Source organism: Simochromis diagramma, unplaced genomic scaffold (genome assembly GCF_900408965.1).
Source record: "Simochromis diagramma unplaced genomic scaffold, fSimDia1.1 OVJJ01000370.1, whole genome shotgun sequence".
In the NCBI taxonomy this organism is placed as follows: Eukaryota; Metazoa; Chordata; class Actinopteri; order Cichliformes; family Cichlidae; genus Simochromis; species Simochromis diagramma.
The window spans coordinates 806845-825534 of record NW_024387012.1 but is presented as its reverse complement, the minus strand read 5'-3'; the positions used below and the strand labels follow the sequence as shown (position 1 = coordinate 825534).

Sequence of the window (18690 nt, the reverse complement as noted above, 5' to 3'; positions counted from 1 at the left end):
CTCGGAAAGCAGCATACACCCTTAAAATACACACCGTACGACATCAGTCATGGCAACTGAAAATTACATGAAAATCTCTGTTTGAGAAGCAGCTGCAGCTCTTTTCTAATTCTTAAGTTATCCGTGATGTTGTCTGTAAGTTTTACCGATAACGTTATAATTATCAGGCTTCTTTATGCTCTTCTGTCATGCTCTGTGTGCGTAAGATTGACCAGTCTACGTCACCAGCTTTATCCCCAGGATTAGTCGGACTTTCCGAAAAGAGCACACACTCTGACAGCAAGGTTATTTTTACTTTTCTGTGGGATGTGGCTTACGCTTCTACACCTCATTACATCAGCTCAAATTAAATACCATTAGCCTCTACTTCGACACACACATGCTCAAGAATTTTGCACAGTACGGTACAATGGAAGCTGTTACAATTACTGCCTGTTGGTCATTGCATGGTCAATATTTCTGCTTTGCTACTTTACTAGTCTTGGATTTTCCATTTTGTTGCCTGTCTGCAATCAAATAAGGCTAATTAAAATAACCAAACAGGCTGTATTTGTTATAGATGTCACAAAATGTCAGTGGCTGGAAGACTAATCCAAGTGTTATGTTGGTGCTATATTTTTAGGTAAGGAAAGGGGCACGGGGGTGGATTATGCGAGTAATATGAAACTCAAACTGTCCACCTCCACTAACTGGAGGGCTAACAACTTTTTTTTAAATTTCACCTCAGAAATCTCAGAGACCTCTATAGCTCACTCCAGATTTGTGCAGATTGCAGTAGCAAGGCTGCTAAAAAAAAAACAACTAGCCGGTGGTCACATATGACACCTATTCCTGCACCTATTCCAGTCCTTTGCTTATGTAGCTGAGCTTCTAAAACCTTATTACTACAGCTGACCTCTCCAGTCATCCAGCCAGGTTCCCCTGACTGTCCCTTACTCTGATGTTTAAAGCCAGAAGCGATCATGTATTTCCAGGTCAGCTGATTCTGTTATTTGCTTTAGACAACTACTGAAAACTCATTTTCATAGGTTACGTTTCCCTTAATCTTTCATATATCCATCATTTTTGGCCATAGTGAAAATACTTGTGTGTATATGTGTGTGTTAGAATGAATGTCTGACCATGTGGTTCCTTATGTGTCTGTTTATGTGTTTCTGTTTTCACATGTGTACTTATCGACTTATGTGTGGATTTTATTTAAACTGTGAAGCACTTTAAAAAGTGCTACACAAATAAAGTTATTATCATCATTTCATCATGTAAGATAAAAGCTGATCACTCAAAACCCATCTGAAGGTGGAACAGCACCCTGCAAAGATTCCCAAAGTAAAACCAAGTAATATGAAACCCTCACTGTACGGACTCAAAGGCTGTCATTTAAACTGTGTTTCTTCAGCATGCATGTGCCACATGTCAGCATAGGATTGATGGCTAGGAGCACCCTAACTCCTGGACAGATGAAAAACTGAGATAGACTAGGAATTTATGATTATAACTTTAGGAATGAGATAGGCAGACTCGACCTTTAACATTCTTTTATTTCTGGCCTTTGACCCCACCCGTTTGAGTAAAAGGTCATCTCACCTTGTCCACTGATAAAAGTATTGCGGAGCGTAAGTCAGATCAACTCACCAATGCAGCAAACCAGCAATAAATGTAATACATTTAATTAAAATTGACTTTAAAACAAACAATGACAATATATTAATATAAGAAACTACTGAGAACTATTTATCGGCAATTTCTGCTTAAACTTTATTTTTGGTATCAACACAAGACAATGAGGACCTTGTTTTGTTTTCTAAACACTGCCCTTCAGTCTTCAGGGTCAGTGAGTTTCTTCAGATCAGATTCCAACTGCTCTTCATTCTCCACCTCCTCTACCTCCACTTCTATCCCATCCATAGTTTTCTGAAGCTGTTCCTTGATTCTGTTCAGCTCCAGCAGACCATTCTGTAGGTCCTTGCAAACTTCTCGGATCTTGACAGCGAACTCTGTTTTTGCCCCCTTTTTCAGTTCCATGGAGTCCTTTGCCAGGAAAAACACATCAAGAGCCAGGAAGAGGCCTGACATTACTCCGGTAGTGACGCTCATCACCTGGGCAGCTTTGGCAGCACCACCAGCAACATTCAGGACTTGAACAGTATTGATCAGACTGTCTGTGTTGACCACCAGAGCTTTGCCAGCTCGACCACCCTCCTTGATTACATGCTTGACGTCCTGGTTTAAGTGGTTTTTTGCGATGCTCTCTGCATACTTCTCAAAGTCCCACTGCTGGAGTGTCTCCATCCCTTCCTGTCAGGTATACGTGAGATGAAAATTTTACATTAGCAGCTGTGGCCATACCAACACTAGAATTTATTTCTAAATGTAGATTAGCTGAGTGACTTTTTTTGTCCTTGAAACTGATTGTACTGAGATACACTTTTAAAAAAACGATTTTCTGATTTCTGAGAGAGAAAAAGATGCAAGGTTAAGTCACATGATTAATATAGTACTGTAGGTATGTATTTTCTAAAGGCCTTCCACAACTCTTCTGTCACATTCTTGTCTCCCTAAAAACACTTCCTCATTGTTTTGTCAGCATTTTTTTTCAGTTACATTGTGTTTTATTTAACTTCTACTGTGGGTTTTTTTTTTCAACATCAGTATTGTTTTGTATGCTTTTGCTGCATTTTTCCATTTGCTGTTTTCTCAAGTTGGAGTGTATTTTACCTTTAAGGGCCACCATAAAACTTAGAGTCATCTAAAGTTAAAGCTTACTTGGCTCTTTATGTATACTTACTATATTTCCTTGCATTATTATTGCAGTCAGTTGGTTAAAAAACAACAGTCGTACCTGACAGTCACCTGACAGTCAGGTACGATGGAAAAATGAAAATAATGCTGCATGACAGCATCTCATTGACAGAATGATTGTTTATGTGTTTCTTGTTTCTTTCTCGAGAATTCACTCCGGTAAATGGTTATCATGAAAGTTCAATTCAAACTATGCATCAACAGGAACAAGGCAGCTGAACTGTCAATGCTTCTGTAAACACTGTAGTTGATGTGGTTTAACCACAGTGCTAAATGATGCTTCAACGACCTCGAGCCAAACATTCAGATTAACAGATTTTTCTTTATATGTTGAGTAAATGGAAGCCTTTCAAACGTGGCATACTGAAAGTATTCAATGCACTCCTATGCCCCATGACAAATTCTTGAGCTAAGAAATAAATTATATGTTGCCAGCTCTTCACCAACATCTTACAGGTTTTACATAAAGGACTAACAAACAATGTTTAAGGGTTTGCTGAGTTGATGTGGAGAAAAGGACTCAAACGCAGGACTCATGGTGAAGATGCAGGGTGTTTATTGTGAGGGACGAATGACGAAAACAGGAGATGGCTGACTGACTGAATAACTGAATGAACGGCTGACTGATCTGAACTTGGAAGGCAAACATGGGGCATAGACAGCAGTGACAACATTAATGACGCGACGCCGACAAGGAGAGAACTGAGGACTTAAATACACTGGCTGAACAATGACTGATAGGTGACAGGTGAGTGAGCAGCTGAACACAATTGAACTAACGATGCATGGAATAAGAACTAGAACATAATGCACACAGAGTAACATAACACAAAACAGGAAGTGGAACGTACAGAGGATAAACAGTGAACATGAACTGAAAATACTGGGTCAACGACCCAGAAACCCTGACACCCAGTCAGTGAATTCATCAGGAACCGACAGCTGTTTAATTGTAAACATATCACCCAACGCTTTTCAGTAATGTGAGCAGAGTTTGCAAGTAGGGTGGGTTTAAAAAATAGATTTCCCAATTCACACGCTGTCGGGTGCTGAAAGTCGACATCTCCGAGATTCTAAAACTGCAGGTTTTATTACTCTCCAACCTAAAGTCACTGATCCAACAACAAAAGAGCAAAATTACGTTTCGCCTTTGAAAAACATTGTCATGAATTTCCTCTTACTTTCGTGTTCTTGCTTCCACCATGATAAAATTGCACTTCCTGCACAGCTCTCTTTTTCAGTATGCTGTAAAACCAGTTTCCCATCAAAAATCGTTTGGCTGCCTGCTGTTTCGTCTTGTTTATACAGTATCAGCAGTATCACGTAATGTTCATAGGTTGATTCATGGTTTTCTTTAGTTTTTCATCTACCGCTGAATATTTTTATTTCAGTCACTTTGACACAAAGGCGTCTGCTGTGATGTTTGCACCTCTGATGAAGTCTCACAAGTGTCGGCTTTGTTTTTATACTGAGATAGTTTACACTGAGTTTTTAATAGCAAAGAAATAGGCAAATAATTTAGAATTAAATATTTTCAATTTAAAAGGTTTAGAGGGATTGAATCGGTTGTAGAAATACGTGACGATACCCAGCCCTACTTGTAAGCCAGCCATCGTGTGTGTTCCCCTCTTGGTACATTCTTACCTGTAAAAACTCCAGGCACTCTTTGATGTCCTTGATCTCCCCCTGGTAATCTTGAATCATCTTCTCCACCTTCTTGCGGTCCGTCTTTGAATGGACAGTGTCAGTGATATTGGCCGAAGCAGATGTCACGCCACCAGCTGTAGCTATGCCAATGCCTACAGCTGTGACAATCAGCGATGTTCCAGCTGTGAAGGGAGCCAGAATGAGGCCGGTGATGGTGGTGATAGACCCGGCGACACTGGCCAATCCACCGCCGACACTGGCCGTGACCGTTTTTTTGTGAAAATTGTCTGCTGCATCAGCCAAAGCAAGGAGCTCAAGGATGCGCTGCTGCAGTGAGGCGCCACGTTGGTTAAAAAAACGAACAAAAAGTCGAGCGGCCATGAAGACGCGATCAGCTGCTTGTTCCACCACTCTGAGAAAAAGGCACAGGGGAAGGGTTTCACAGAGAAAGCATGAGTGAACTTCAACCAAGAAACATGTTTTTATATTAAAACTGTAGCTCAACATTGCAAAGCTTCCTATGGGAAAACATATTCTGTGAACAATAAAGAACACGTCTACCTTGCAGCAAGAAATGACGGAATGGTAAATACTTTACTGTCATGGCAAAATAGTCTGAGGTTTTAGGCAGTGTACTGTAACAGAGCTTAAGACTTATTTTCTCAACACAAATGTGTGATTTTAAATGGGATCAGCATCTCAGATGTGGCTCAAAGTGCATCAAAGAAATGTGATATTTGAGATCTCTCAGTTTGTGTAAGAAGATGGCTGTGAGATTCCAGCAGCAAAGCAGCTGGTTAACATGGAGAGGGTGTGTTTCAGCACTTCCTAACTACTTCCTGGATGACTCTTTATGGCTGGTGGACTATATGATGGGATAAAGGAATGGAAACTGTCTTTAAGAGAAAGAAAGGAAAGCACAACGACCAGTTATTCGTGTGTTCACAAGAAGGGTGGTGGACGGCCATATATCCCGTGTGTTAGTACAGTAATCTGATCCACCCATCAGTGCCTCAGGTCTCTCCATTATGGGCTTAAAGCTAAGGGTGTCTCACAAAAACCTGATAGACATGCAAAACAAGAGACCGTCTTGTTCTGCTACCAAGAAAAGACAAGATGTGTGGGCAGGAGAATGCTGAGAATGGAGATAGGGAGATATCAATGTTGTTGTTCCAGTATTCCAGAAACCAGGATTACACATCCTGAGTCAGGAACCTACAGTTGGTTTAGCAATGCTACAGCTTACAGGTGACTGGCTGCAGGCTGAGGACCACACCCTCTGTAAGGAGTGAAGATGTCAACAATCTGCAGAGAATAATTTGATTTCCCTTTCATCCAACCAGCTACAGCAGTAATTTTTTGTAAGTTGCAGCTTTTTCAGGTGTGAGCTGGCGTTTGTTCATTTTATAACTATTTTGCCTGTTTTGTTAGTCTAGGGAAGTAAACCCTTGTTTTTTTACAGTTTGTAACTTTCAGGCAGGTTCTTCAGAGTTTGTGTTGGTGAATAGTTCTGCCTGTTGTTTGTTTCTGCTTTAGACTTCCCTGAAGGTTTTGTAGTCCTGTGTTTGTGAATCTGCTAAATCCCTAATAACGCAATAGTCTTTAATAGAGAAGTTGTTTCTTTGGCTATGTGTGAGTCAGTTATTGGTGGGAAACACTTTGGTTAAAGTTAGTTGTGTTAATTGTACTATACACTCACCAGCTACTATTTTAATTCTCCATAACATGGATGCAACAAGGTGCTAGAAACATCCCTCAGGGATTATGGTCCATATTGACATGGCAGCATCACACAGTTGCTGCAGATTTGTTGGCTGCTTGATAAGAATCTCCTGTTTTACGACATCCAAAATGGTGCTCTATTGGACTGAGATCTGCTGACTGCGGAGGGCATCTAAGTAGAGTGAACTCATTGTCATGATCAATAAACCAGTTTGAGATGATTTAGCTTTGTGACATGGTGCGTTATCCTGCTGGAAGCAACCGTCAGAAAATAGCACCACTGTGTTCAAAAAGGGATGGACCCTGGTAGGCTGTGGCATTTCATGATGTTACGTTGGCATTAAGGAGCCAAAGTGTGCCAAGAAAATATCCCCCACACCACCACAACCAGCCTGAACCACTGACACAAGAATGGATGGATCCATACTTTCATTTTGCAGCCAAAACTCATCCATACCAAGTAACAATTTTCCAGTCTTCTACTGTCCAATTTTGGAGCATCCATATGAACCGTATCCGATCTGTTTCAAGGTTCAAAGAATTAATTGAGTTACTGTAGTCTGACCATTCTACCCGGTCATCGAAAAGGGATTCTTGCCCAAAGAAATGCTGCTGACTGGAGATTTTCTCTTTCTTGGATCATTCTCTGTAAACTGTAGATGGTTGTGTGGGAAGATCCCAGCAGATCAGCAGTTTCTGAAACACTCGGACCAACAACCAGGTTATGTTTAAAATCAGTATCAATTTCAGTGAAATCACATTTGCTTGGCTTGAACATGTCTAAATGCCTCAGTTGCCGCCATATGATTGGCCAACTATTTGCACTAATGTGCAGTTTAAGAGGTGAAGTGGTCAGTGAGTGTAATAAACTGATTTCAGTAATTGTTCTACTTACTCTTCAGTTTCATCATTCTGGTTTGCCTCATTCCACTCATCCCAACCTAAGGCACAGAAAGACGTTATGAGGTGCAACTTTCAACAACAATAAATAAGGTTAACAGTAAATCAGTGATACCTTCGACTGTTCTCCACCAGGACAAAAGGCCTTCGTCATCCTGGAAATAAACAGTCTTTTAACTTACTGCTTTGTGACTGTATGGAGAAAGAAATTTAAAATACACAGAACATACACCAGAAAAAACAAGATAAACATACGTCTAGAGGATCCAGGTCCGTTCCTTCCCTGCGCACTGGTACTTCAGCCAATTGCAATGTCTGAACTTTAACTACCTCCTGGAACAAGAGGTGACACATGGAACACTAGACAGAATTTCTAAATGAGCCTAAAATCTCGTCTAAAAAGATTGAACCTGCGTTTGTGTGCGATTTCAGCAAAGCTTATAAATCATCTGAGGTTTAACACAGTGACGCTTCCTGTTGTGAAATATTAATGTAAGCTGTAAATAACAGCTTCACAAAACTGCCTACAACTAGGCATTAACAAACAAAAAGATGTTACTGTGTAAGTTTTTTTTTCTCTTTAAAACATCTGTACACTGCCGCCTTAGCTTTACTATAACTGTATTTACATGCTTCAATTTTATTACTCTCCAAAATTTTATGCCAACCTCGACAGACCTGACTAACCACCTAGTTTCACCTTTCTATTTTTTCATTTAAACTGTCACGTAATCATATCAGGAACAGCAAAAATGTAAATCTATAAACTATATAAACACTATAATTACTTCTTAGAAATTTCTGTTAGCGAACAAGAAAAAAAGAGTTTTTGATGTTGTTTGTGTTTATATAAATTTAATGACGTTGACAGCAATAGATTTATTCTTAATGTTTTGTTATATGAAAGGCAGAAACCCGTGAACTGTAAAAAATGAAATCATGTTGTACTCAAGAGGACTCGATAAAGAGAGGACAAGATCAAGTGAGCCAAAGAACCCATGCATTGGACTAATAATGCATTTTTAGTTCATTTAACTTCATGAGATGATAGATGATCTAGTTTTGGTGAAAAGAAATAGTCCCAAATTGAAAGGTTACTGCAGCGTTGTTTACCAGGTGTTTAAAGTAAAATATGTCAAGCATGGGGACCAAAAACTGGAATGACAACTTCAAAGTCACAAGCTAACCAAACATGGAAAAGCAATTAACATCTCTCTTTTAAATCACCAACTGTTTCTGGTAAGTTGTGAAATGCCACGTCACCCTAGTATAATATTCCTACCTCAACATCGTTATATGTTTAGTATTTAAACATAGCAGTTTAAACCACCCTTTTTCTCTTTCCTTTGTTTGTCGTTACTCAATGGGTCAAATGTAGAGCAGGCTTTATCTTCTTATGTATACGTGGCTGTCATACGAGGCACTGTTCAAATAGATGTAAGCACATTTAACTCACTGATTTCAGTATTAGTCACATTTATATTAGCCAGTTTATGAAACAATTATTCTTAAGAGGAATTCGGACAGTTTGATCACAGTATATTCTACCTAAGTCCTGCATTAGAGATTACATGAGTAAATAAAGACCGAATTCTCACTGAAATGTCTGTGTGTAGTTTTATTTACACAATGACATAATAGCACTGTGCAAACCTATTAGCATGCTCACCTCCCAATTGTATTTTGAAAAAAAAACAAAACACCGATAAACATTTGATTAAATTGTGTGTCAAGGTTCTCAGCCATCCAGGTCACCGTAGTCTAGGGAGCTTGGGAAGAAAAGCGTCTGGGCTTCTATAATTTTCTTGAAGACATTTCACCTCTCATTGGAGAAGCTTCACGAGTTCTAAGAGCAAGTGGTGACAAGTCCCAGATTTTAAATCCCCGCCTTAACGCCCACTCACATCCTGGGCCATTTGACCTCTTAGAACTGAAGAAGCTTCTCGGATGAGAGGTGAAACATCTTCAAGACACCTAAGAAGTCCAGATGTTTTTCTTTCAAGCTCCTTAGGCATTTGATTACATTTATCTTTATTGCTTAATGTAAAGATAGCATGTAAGTTAGAAAGGTGCTATATACATTTACTTCATTACTAACCTGGGGCGTGGCTTGAGTGTCAGAAAATGCATTTGCAGAGTCCTGTGGAGTCAAAAACAAAGCAAATAAGAACTCGATATGTTTGAGAAGAAACTGCCGGTGGTATTTCAGTATTCCTGTGAAATCTGGAAAATAGTTTAAAAGTCTTCAGGAAAGAGGGAAAAAAAGTCATTACAAATATGTTTTTCTTGATTTTTTTCAGCCACCCACATGAAAACAGTGACATCAAACCATCAGTATCAACATGAAAAGAACCAGGCAACATGTAAAACAATGGTGAATATTAAATTAGTTTATTCTGAATTCATAAGGACACAATACTCTGCATAACATACCCTGGTTCTTCTCCTTTGGGCCTGTGTTGGCTGGGTTTTTACATCACAGCTGGTGTCAGCATCTATATACCAAACAGACTTTGGAAAGGGAGTGAACTGAGTGCTTAGGGCTTAATACTGTGTAAATGTTACACTTATGCACCTGACAAAGATTTTCAGTAGGTACAAAGTTTCTTGTTTGTTTGTCTGGTATTCTTCACTTTTTCTCCAGTGCATTTGGCTTTATTAGCATAGTCTCTAAACGAGGGGTGGGCAATCTCAGTCCACGAGGGCCGGTGTCCCTGCAGGTTTTAGATGTGTCCTTGAACCAACACAGCTGATTTAAATGGCTAAATTAGCTCCTCAACATGTCCTGTAGTTCTCCAGAGGCCTGGTAACGAACTAATCATGTGATTCAGGTGTGTTGACCCAAGGTGAGATCTAAAACCTGCAGGGCCCTCGTGGACTGAGATTGCCCATCCCTGCTCTAGACACATTCCCGTACACTGTTCTTATCAAACTTCACCACTCCGGGAAATATGAGAGCCATTTTCCTTGTTATGGCTGCAGTTAAGACATCGACAAACATCATGACGAAAATGCTGATCGTTTAAGTAAGCACTGCTTCAACCTGGTCACATGCTTTGCATTTTTGCAGACTGACAACATGCTAGTATTTTTCACTGAACAATAGGTTCTGGAAATCACCAAGTGCGAGAAGATGGTAAGATAAAACAACCATTACAAGACATGCAATTAGGTTAACAAAAGGTGATGTACTAAATGAAGTCATACATTTCTGTGTGTAGCAGGTGATTAAGAAATAACTTTGAGCTTGGAGGGCTGGGTTCATTTTAAAGACAAGGAGATGTGGTTATTGCCTTACATGTCTCTCTATTGTGCTGTCATCCAGGCTTTCAGAGCTGGTGGAGTTGTCACTGTGAATATCTGCTTGGTTTTCCTGATAATTGTTGAGAGAAAAACGCAGGAAATCACAGACAGAACCAAGTACACTTCTGTTATAATAAAATCTGTCAAATGTGTTATGTTAAAAGTCCTTAACCATAAGAAATACCAGACATGTGCATCTTTTTATTTCCATCTTAGGCCTTACCAGTGTCTTGACAGAGGTAACCGTCAAATCTCTCTGACATTGATCCTGAATCTAAATTGCAAACAAACAGTAGCAAACATACTCACATTAAGTAGAAACTCCAGCTAGGTCAGTGGGAAACTCTAAAACTGACAGATCTGAATTGATCGTCGACATCATACCTGTGTGTACGACTTAAAGGGATTTACTTTCTGCATCGTCTCTTTGAACCTTCCAGGGTTCTAAAAACAAAAAGTAGAAAAGAGCAACAGACATTACTCCTTTAAATCTATGTGTCTATTAAAAGCTGTAAACAATCAATGTAAGCACTATTCATGAAGTGGATTCAAAATTAAAATAGAAAGGAAACAAAATGGTCAGGAAGTATTTGGTCTGTGGAGACTCTATTGTTTTTGCTTTGGCAACATCTTGTGGTCGTGGAAAGAACAACACTGAGAGCGTACTGGAATCTTTTCTCTACTCCAAATTACACAGCTGACTTTCTTAAACTGTTAAAATACTAAATGTGGGGAGAAAAAAAACAAACATATGTCACAGTATGAAACAGACAGAGATCGACCTGCTTCTCTGGCAAGTTGCTTTTGCCTGTCAGGCTTCCAGCGCTGGATGTGAGGTCATTGTGTTGAGGCTCAACATCCTGAAAATATAAAATGCAAGAAGAGGACTTTCCAGAAGGATAAACCGAGCACAGTTTTCTGTTCGTGTTCAACAATTAAATTATCAGTAATTATTATTAAAAATGAAACCTTTGGCTGCGAGGATCTGAATGGGTTGACTTTCTGAATCATTCCTGGATTCTAAATTATTATTTAAAAATAAATCAATAAATAAGGAGGCTCAGCACTGCAAGAACAGGCCACAAATTAACACAGAGGGTAGTAGATTATGCAGAACTTGGTGCAGTACTTGTTTGTCTTGAAGTTCTTTCCCAGTCTCTTGATGATTTGCAGAATCATCTGGAGGATCACTCTAAAGTCAAAGGAGATGAGAAGAAGTTTCAAGTTCAAAATCTGTTTTTTCTTTATTTGTTTTTGTTTTTTGCAGAAAAAGGTCTCAAAGTGAGCAACTAAAATGTAGATGTTACAGATTCAGTTTGTACTTTAACTGATAGATTGGAGTCGGACCAAACAGGAAGTGAAATGTTGCCAGCCCACAAATGTCTGAGCCAATGAACAAGACAACCACTTCCTTACAAAGTTATTATGAAAACATTTTCAGGTTAATGTTTTTTGCTTTGCGTGTCGCCACAGGAGCTCCAGATGAATGCAAATAGTGAAAACAGGCTTGACCTTGTTTTCCCATTGCCAGTGGCTTTAGGATCCATCATAGTATTTGCTTCTACTTGCGTCACCTGCTGTGTCTTTGCATTGACTTTGTATCTAACTTTGTAATCAGTCTGAACACGCCAATTGGCACAACTCCCAAACTTTGTATTAAAACAGGCAGAATTAGAAAATTTCATTCAGTCGTCCATAGACTAGATATTGGCGTCTGACAAAGATACAAAGCTTTACAATTTTGAAACTGCGGTGTCTTTAAACATAGTTCATATAAAGATGATTTGACCTCCGAGGCCGCATGCTGAGAACAGACATCAAAGGTAGAGTTGCGTACCTGTGCAGAAGACTTGAAGGGGTTGACTTTCTGCATCATTCCTTTCAACATTCCAGAGTTCTGAAACAACAGCATAACTATCAGACTTTGGGGGTTTTTCCTTCCACATCCGTGTGAATTTTTGTGTAACATGATGATCAGATGTTAAAGGTCATATGGTATTTTGTCCCCATTTTGACCTTTTTTGTCTTGTGAAAATCTGTAGGGGCTTTTCAGCAGTGTCATCTCAAATGTTAGGAAATCCAGTTTCAAGAAATGTGTGCGGATGTACAGGTCGTCACTAGTGACTTGAAGGAACCTATGATCAAGTGATTTTTTTTTTCTACCATCAGATTTCTGACATCAAATTCATGCAGATTCTCAACTTTTTCCTACCTGAGTAGAGTTTTCCTTTCCCCGCTCCGGCAACTCTGAATATGGTGCTTTGGAGACCTGTGTGAGAAACCCAGCTGAGTGGACGACCTATTATTACTGCCACTATTTTCTTGGTAACATTGAAACAATCCTATTACCTGTGAGGTAGGCTTGAATGGGTTGACCTTCTGCATGACCCCTTTCAGCATACCAGGGTTCTGAAAGTGAGCAAACACTGAGCCACTGTGCACCAAACCATGACTAGAGGAATGCACATTTAATATGCTAACTGAAGGCAACTAATCACCTTGACTCGACCTCGCTGAGAGAAAACAAGAAGCAGCAGTACTGAGGTTAAGTCTTCAAAACACACATTTCTTGTAGGAAATCCCTGCTGAGACCCCGTTACTTAAATGAAATTAGCGACACCACATTAAGAATATTCTCATAATCAGGACAGAACTTTTAAATTTTGTAGTTATTTGTGTTTAGTTTTTTCTTAGCTTTCTCTTAGCTTCTTAAAGCAGCTGTGAGTTTCTAGGAATAAAAAGAAGCTATTTTTTGTGACCTTGAGTTGGAAATTATATTTAGTTTTCCCTTCCTTCCTTCCTTCCTTGACTGATGGTGGTGCTGTTTGCTCCATTTTGGGTTCTTTGTTTCCCTCTATGTTGGCAGCTGAGGATCACATGGGGGAGCAGTGATGACTAACTGTTTGTTTTTTTTTAACTCTGTGTTTGGTAAATCTGGCTTTACTCCATCTGCATCCACCGTTTACAAGCAGCAGCTGTACGATTTAGAGGTCATGTCTTTTTTGTTTTATAAGTCTTCTTTATTTGTTTAAACATGGGAATAACTTTATAAATAAATTACTGGAACTAGTTTTTGTGCAATGTACTGTTTATAAGGTTGCAGAAGCCTGCAGTCAGCTGAGACTGAAGAAGTCACTTGGATGAGTGATGAAACATTTCTCCCACTGAAAACGCTACGTCCAGATGAACAGAATCAACCTTTTAGGGTTCTGGAACTAGAGCTTTCCTCTTTTCATTGAAACTGGTCATTCTTGGGGGGGGTTGTTCATACTTTTAGAGCAGCCATGCATCCCTTCCATCTCTCCATCTACAAGTTGTACCATAGACTCTTTTATATAAAATGTCTATAATTTTTAAATCAACAGATGAATACAGCGCAGTAAAACGCAGTAGATTTCATCCAATACAAGGCTTTATTCAAGAGTTTTGAATTGCTCAAATAAGCTGCGTCTTTCTGCATCCAGTTTTAAGATAAAACCATACAGCACTCGCTAATTTTACACTGTTGTGGTATCACAATGTCTTGTTTATTGTCGCTATCTATGTATTTGGAACTACACTGATAAGAAAATAAATTCTTAGCATAGAAAGCAGGTTTCAAGTGAAATATTTTGGGAAGATAGGCAGCAGGGTGGCGCAGTGATTAGCACTGGTGCCTCACAACAACAAGGTCCTAAATTTTGACGCCACCATCTAAACCGGGCCTTTCTGTGTGGAGTTTGCGTGGGTTCTCTCCAGGTACTCTGGCCTCCCCGCACAGTTTAAAGACATGCAGTTAGTGGGGATAGGTTAATTGTGAGCGGTTGTCTGACTCTCTTTGTCAGCCCTGTGACAGACTGGAGACCTGCCCAGGGATTACTCGTGCCCTATAGTAGTGGGGACATGCTCCAGCCCCACTGCAACCTTGATAAGCAAAAGAGGATGGATGGATGGATAACTTTGGAGGAGTGGTAGTTGTTGTTCAAAAGTGACTTTGCATAACTGTACAACTGGCAAAATTATCGTCCATGGCGTACTTTTTACACAGAAGAATATCACATATTAGCAGTACTTTACACCTCACCTGAGCTGTGTCTGCGGGTTGTTCCAGTGAATCTGAGGAGGGAGTTGTATTAACCGTGAAGGAGGCCTGCATGGAGAGTTAACGTCCTGTCATTTTCAATGAGGTACCGAACAAAGAAGCTCTTGTGTGTCAGACTGTCCATGCATTTTTACCTGAGCAGTGGATTTGAAGGGATTGACCATCTGCATGACACCCATCACCCCCGTCCTCTGATGTTTATGATAACAACACATTTATTATAAAAAAAATTCTTTCTGCATCCAGTTAAAGTCGATCTTATTCCCCAACAAGAAATGAATGGGCCTTGGCCTTGTCAAATTAAAAAAAAACATCCTAGAGGGGTCATCATCACTTAATAAAAGATTGCATTTGACCCCGTGTGGATTAATTAAACTCCAAAATAAATTCAAACCTGTTCCACTCAATTATTGTTTGTTTTGCTTTTGTTTTTTAAGTCATGTGCAATCATTCCACCCTGGAAAAAGAACAGTTCAAAGAACTCATTATAAGCCCAAACTTCCCGTGACATTCATGCCCACAAGGAGTGTATGTAAGCTTCTGCACACAACTGTAAATGCTTGTGAATCAAGTGTTTGTTCTGCAATAGCCATTTTGAGTTTCTTAAATCGGTCCCTGACAAAGAACACTGAAATTTTAAAACATGAAACTAACACAGAATCTTAAGAGGAACAAAAAAAAGTCATAGTTGTAACATTTTCAAAAAAAACTACGATACACTCAGAGTGGAAAGGGCCAGGGCTGTAGTAAAAGTTTGTTTTATGGTGTTTTTATTACAATATTGTGACGTCAGCCTGTTATGGGATCATTGTGATGTCTTGTGGTGTTGTATAAAAAAATTTAAAAAGTGTTTGTACAGCTCTCTCTATGCCCTTTCATATGATATATTACTCAATATGGTTTCTTGAATTTTTTTCCAGTTCACATTGTGTGCTAACGGTTAAGGGAGAGATCTAACGCTTAACTAACCAAGGTACTCGTGTCTCCCACGGCCTAGTATACTGATGAAGAGTCAGTTAAGTCTTAAGTTTCAACTGATTTACAAATTTGTTGTGACCTTGACCTGATTTTCACCTAAATTAAATGAGCTCAACGCTGGACTGCTACAAACAAACAGGCAAACCATCAGGATCAGACTGAAATGAACAAACACACTGTAGGAAGTAGCTGAAACTAAATTCATAAGACAATTAACTCAAATTGAAAAATAAATATTTAAATAAAAACACTGATTTAAATTGAAATTATTTTGGAAGAGTGACAGACGTTTGTAGCAACTGATGCAGAAGCGACTTTGCATACTGTACAATTTGCATAATAGTTGCCTAGTGTGTACTCAGCTTTTCCACAGAAGAGTTTTTCACTATTATCAAACATAATAATTTTCCCTGTGATCACATTCAGGTATACCTTTTTTTCTGTCTCAAAAGAAGATTTGCTTGCACAACTATGTCAGGAAAGGCACCAGCATCTTCATGGTGCATTTTTACCTGATAGGTCAATGTGAAGTGATTAACCTTCTGCATGCCCCCATCACCCCCACCCTCTCGTGTCTATGCAAAGCAACACGTTTATTACAAAAAGGGAAATAAATGCAAAATTCAAATTGAATCGTGCCAACTAAAAACAAACTCTCAGCTTTGTCTTTGGTTTAAGTTTAATAGCGTCCTCAGTGGTGTCTTTCTATATGAAAAACTGTGTTTTAATGTCCCAGTGTGAACATTCACCTGTGAGCCATCCCCATCATCCTGCTTGTTCTGGCTGTGTCTGACGGCACTGCCGAGCTCCTGATGATAAAGGAAAGCTTGTTTGAATGGCAGGGAGACATGTAGTATTTAAAAAAAAAAAAAAATCAGGACGTTATCACACTTCCTGTACTTCTCTAGTGGATATAGGTGGGACTACCTGAGTAGCAGCCGCTGAGCCTTTGTCTCGTTTGAATATATTCATTCTGAAACACATTAAGTTTTCATAATTTCGTTGAACATATACAATGACAATAAAGGGCAATTCTGCTCTATTGTATTCTGTTAAGGAGCTGTTTTAGTGCGTTAAAGCACTTTCACTGTTTTCACGGCAAAGCTAAACAACAACATACTTAGCAAATTATAGCGCTATGCCTGCGTTATAAGCCAAACACCAATACTAAAAATGTTAGTTAAAGCGACATTAATAATAACAGTTGCAGTCGTGCTCTCGACTGTTATTATTGCGTCAACTTGCGCAACTCTGCGCAACTTGGCGGAAAAAAACTTTCTGCTTATTGAGTCACTTTAAACGACATAAACAAGAAAGGCGGCACAGCCCGAAAGTGTCAGGGTTTAAACACAGCCCCGCGTGAGATGCACAAAGCAAAGCCACGTTCAAAGCTCTGTGCACTGTGGGCGTTTTGTCCGGAGGAATGTTTGACAGCAGCGGCGCCACAAACAGCACGGCGAAAAGAGCACGGATCCTACCTCGGTGTCGAGTCTGGAAAACAAGGCAGCCAACACTCACACACACAAACACACGACACAAAGTGGGAAAAGTGAGGTACTGTTGTCAAGCCAGCGTCCAGTTCGAGAAGTACAGACGAGCGAGTCCCCACTTTTTTGTGTGTTTTGTGTGTATACTGAGTATTATGGTAAGAGACGTCGAGACCTGATTTCAAAATAAAAGCCCCTTCAAGTGAATTCAAATTCAAATTTTTATTTGTCACGTACACAGTCATACACAGTACGATATGCAGTGAAATGCTTAGACAACTGCTCGTGACCTAAAAAAAAAAAAAGGAAAGGGCTATGAATAAGATAGGAAATAAATATGAAAAATTAAAGTGTTTTTTAGGTTTTAGGTTCAACATTTAGGTTCAAATTTAGGTTCAACATTAACTAACTTATCTGTCCATTATAACAATAGTTAATTAGTCTCCTTTCCACACTCTAACGATAGATTAGTACTCTAGTCGTACCCTGTCAGTATCAAGGCACTCTTCTTTTGGATTTCAAAGTAAAAGCCCAGATTTTTACCTTTTTGAGCTATCTTTCAATGACTTTAGAATCCCGTTAAAAGGAAAATTCCAGTTTCCACATACTAAATGCAGCCTATATCAACAGTACACACCCTCACACAGGTACCATGTCAATATCAAATCAATCTGATTTTGCATTTCAAAGTAAAGGTCCTTTGAAATTCCTTGTATATGAGGTACACTTTCAAGGAATTTCAAGGAAAAGGAATATTCTTGTTTTGATGACAGGCAACCAGTCAGCAGCCTGTAGAGAGCAAATGAGATGAACAATTTTTTCATGGGGTTCTGTTTACAGGTCTCTACTGCCTCTTGCACCGCACACTCTGGCCTCCAAACATCTCTAATGCCTATGATTCTTTACTGCTCCTCCTGTTCTTATCCCTGAGTAAACTTTGTTGCTTTAAACCTGACAAACATCCTTTGCTTGACTATGACTTCGGTCCTGGTTATGTTGCAGACTGTTGGAGAAACTACACTAGGGTAAGGAAGGACAGGTTATGGTTGGTATTAGCCCCAGGGTTCTGAGCACTCTCCCAGCTGTCTATGATCTTGAGCAACATTTACAAAATGTTTCTGAAGCAGGAGAAGATACTGATGTTACACACATTTTATGTTGTACATATTTTGCCCAGTTCCTGATGAATCAACACCGTCACAGTTTAAGAGTGTCCTCCTAGCCTGATAAAAGTGGCCACACAGTGAGAACTTCTGAAGTCAACATCACCTTGTTTGATTTCTAAAGTGAATTTAACACAATCATTCTACTTCTACTGAGGGAGACAGTACACGAAATGCCAGCAAGCACATCCACCATCTCATGGACTGCTGGCCAGCTGTCAGACAGGCCACAGTATGTGAGACTGGGCAGAGCTCAGTTTGATTTGATGGTGTGTAGTACAGGAGCTCCACAGGAGACAGTGATCTCTCCACCCCTTTCACCTTCTACGTCTCAGACCTTCAGTACACCTTCAAGAAATTGTCACAATGGGTGTGGTTTCACCTTACTGATCTGGTTACTCCTCACGTGGCATGTGAGGGGAGAGGGCGAGTAGGGCTCAGATATTTTCTGTTGTCCATGTCATCGATCCTATTCCGGTGTCTCTTGCTCTCTCTTCTTGTCTCTTTATCAGATTCTGATTTTACTGATGCAAACGCAGTGGTTTTCAGAATGGATTTTGTTGAAACAGTCACAGTAAAGAGCTCCAATTAGCCTCTTGGATTTCTTCTT

The 18690-nt window shown here is 39.6% G+C and overlaps 1 protein-coding gene across 4 annotated transcripts; it reads right to left on the bottom strand.

Moving 5' to 3' along the window:
* Positions 1-1520: 1520 nt before the first annotated feature.
* On the bottom strand, positions 1521-17083 carry si:cabz01007802.1. Of its 4 annotated transcripts, XM_040041072.1 has the most exons (21): positions 16909-17082; positions 16358-16403; positions 16180-16239; positions 14587-14643; positions 14435-14500; positions 12721-12780; positions 12584-12640; positions 12209-12268; positions 11501-11563; positions 11341-11391; positions 11154-11231; positions 10756-10815; positions 10595-10645; positions 10367-10441; positions 9502-9579; positions 9167-9208; positions 7324-7401; positions 7184-7223; positions 7064-7109; positions 4444-4858; positions 1521-2295 (listed from the first exon to the last, which is right to left on the bottom strand). In XM_040041072.1, the coding sequence occupies exons 2-21, from the start codon at positions 16400-16402 to the stop codon at positions 1816-1818; spliced, it is 1962 nt and encodes a 653-aa protein (XP_039897006.1). In that variant the 5' UTR covers position 16403; positions 16909-17082; the 3' UTR covers positions 1521-1815. The 4 variants fall into 4 exon arrangements, with proteins under 4 accessions (XP_039897006.1, XP_039897005.1, XP_039897008.1 ...); XM_040041071.1 differs by having other exon boundaries at positions 16358-17082; XM_040041074.1 differs by lacking the exon at positions 9502-9579 and having other exon boundaries at positions 16358-17083.
* Positions 17084-18690: the final 1607 nt, after the last annotated feature.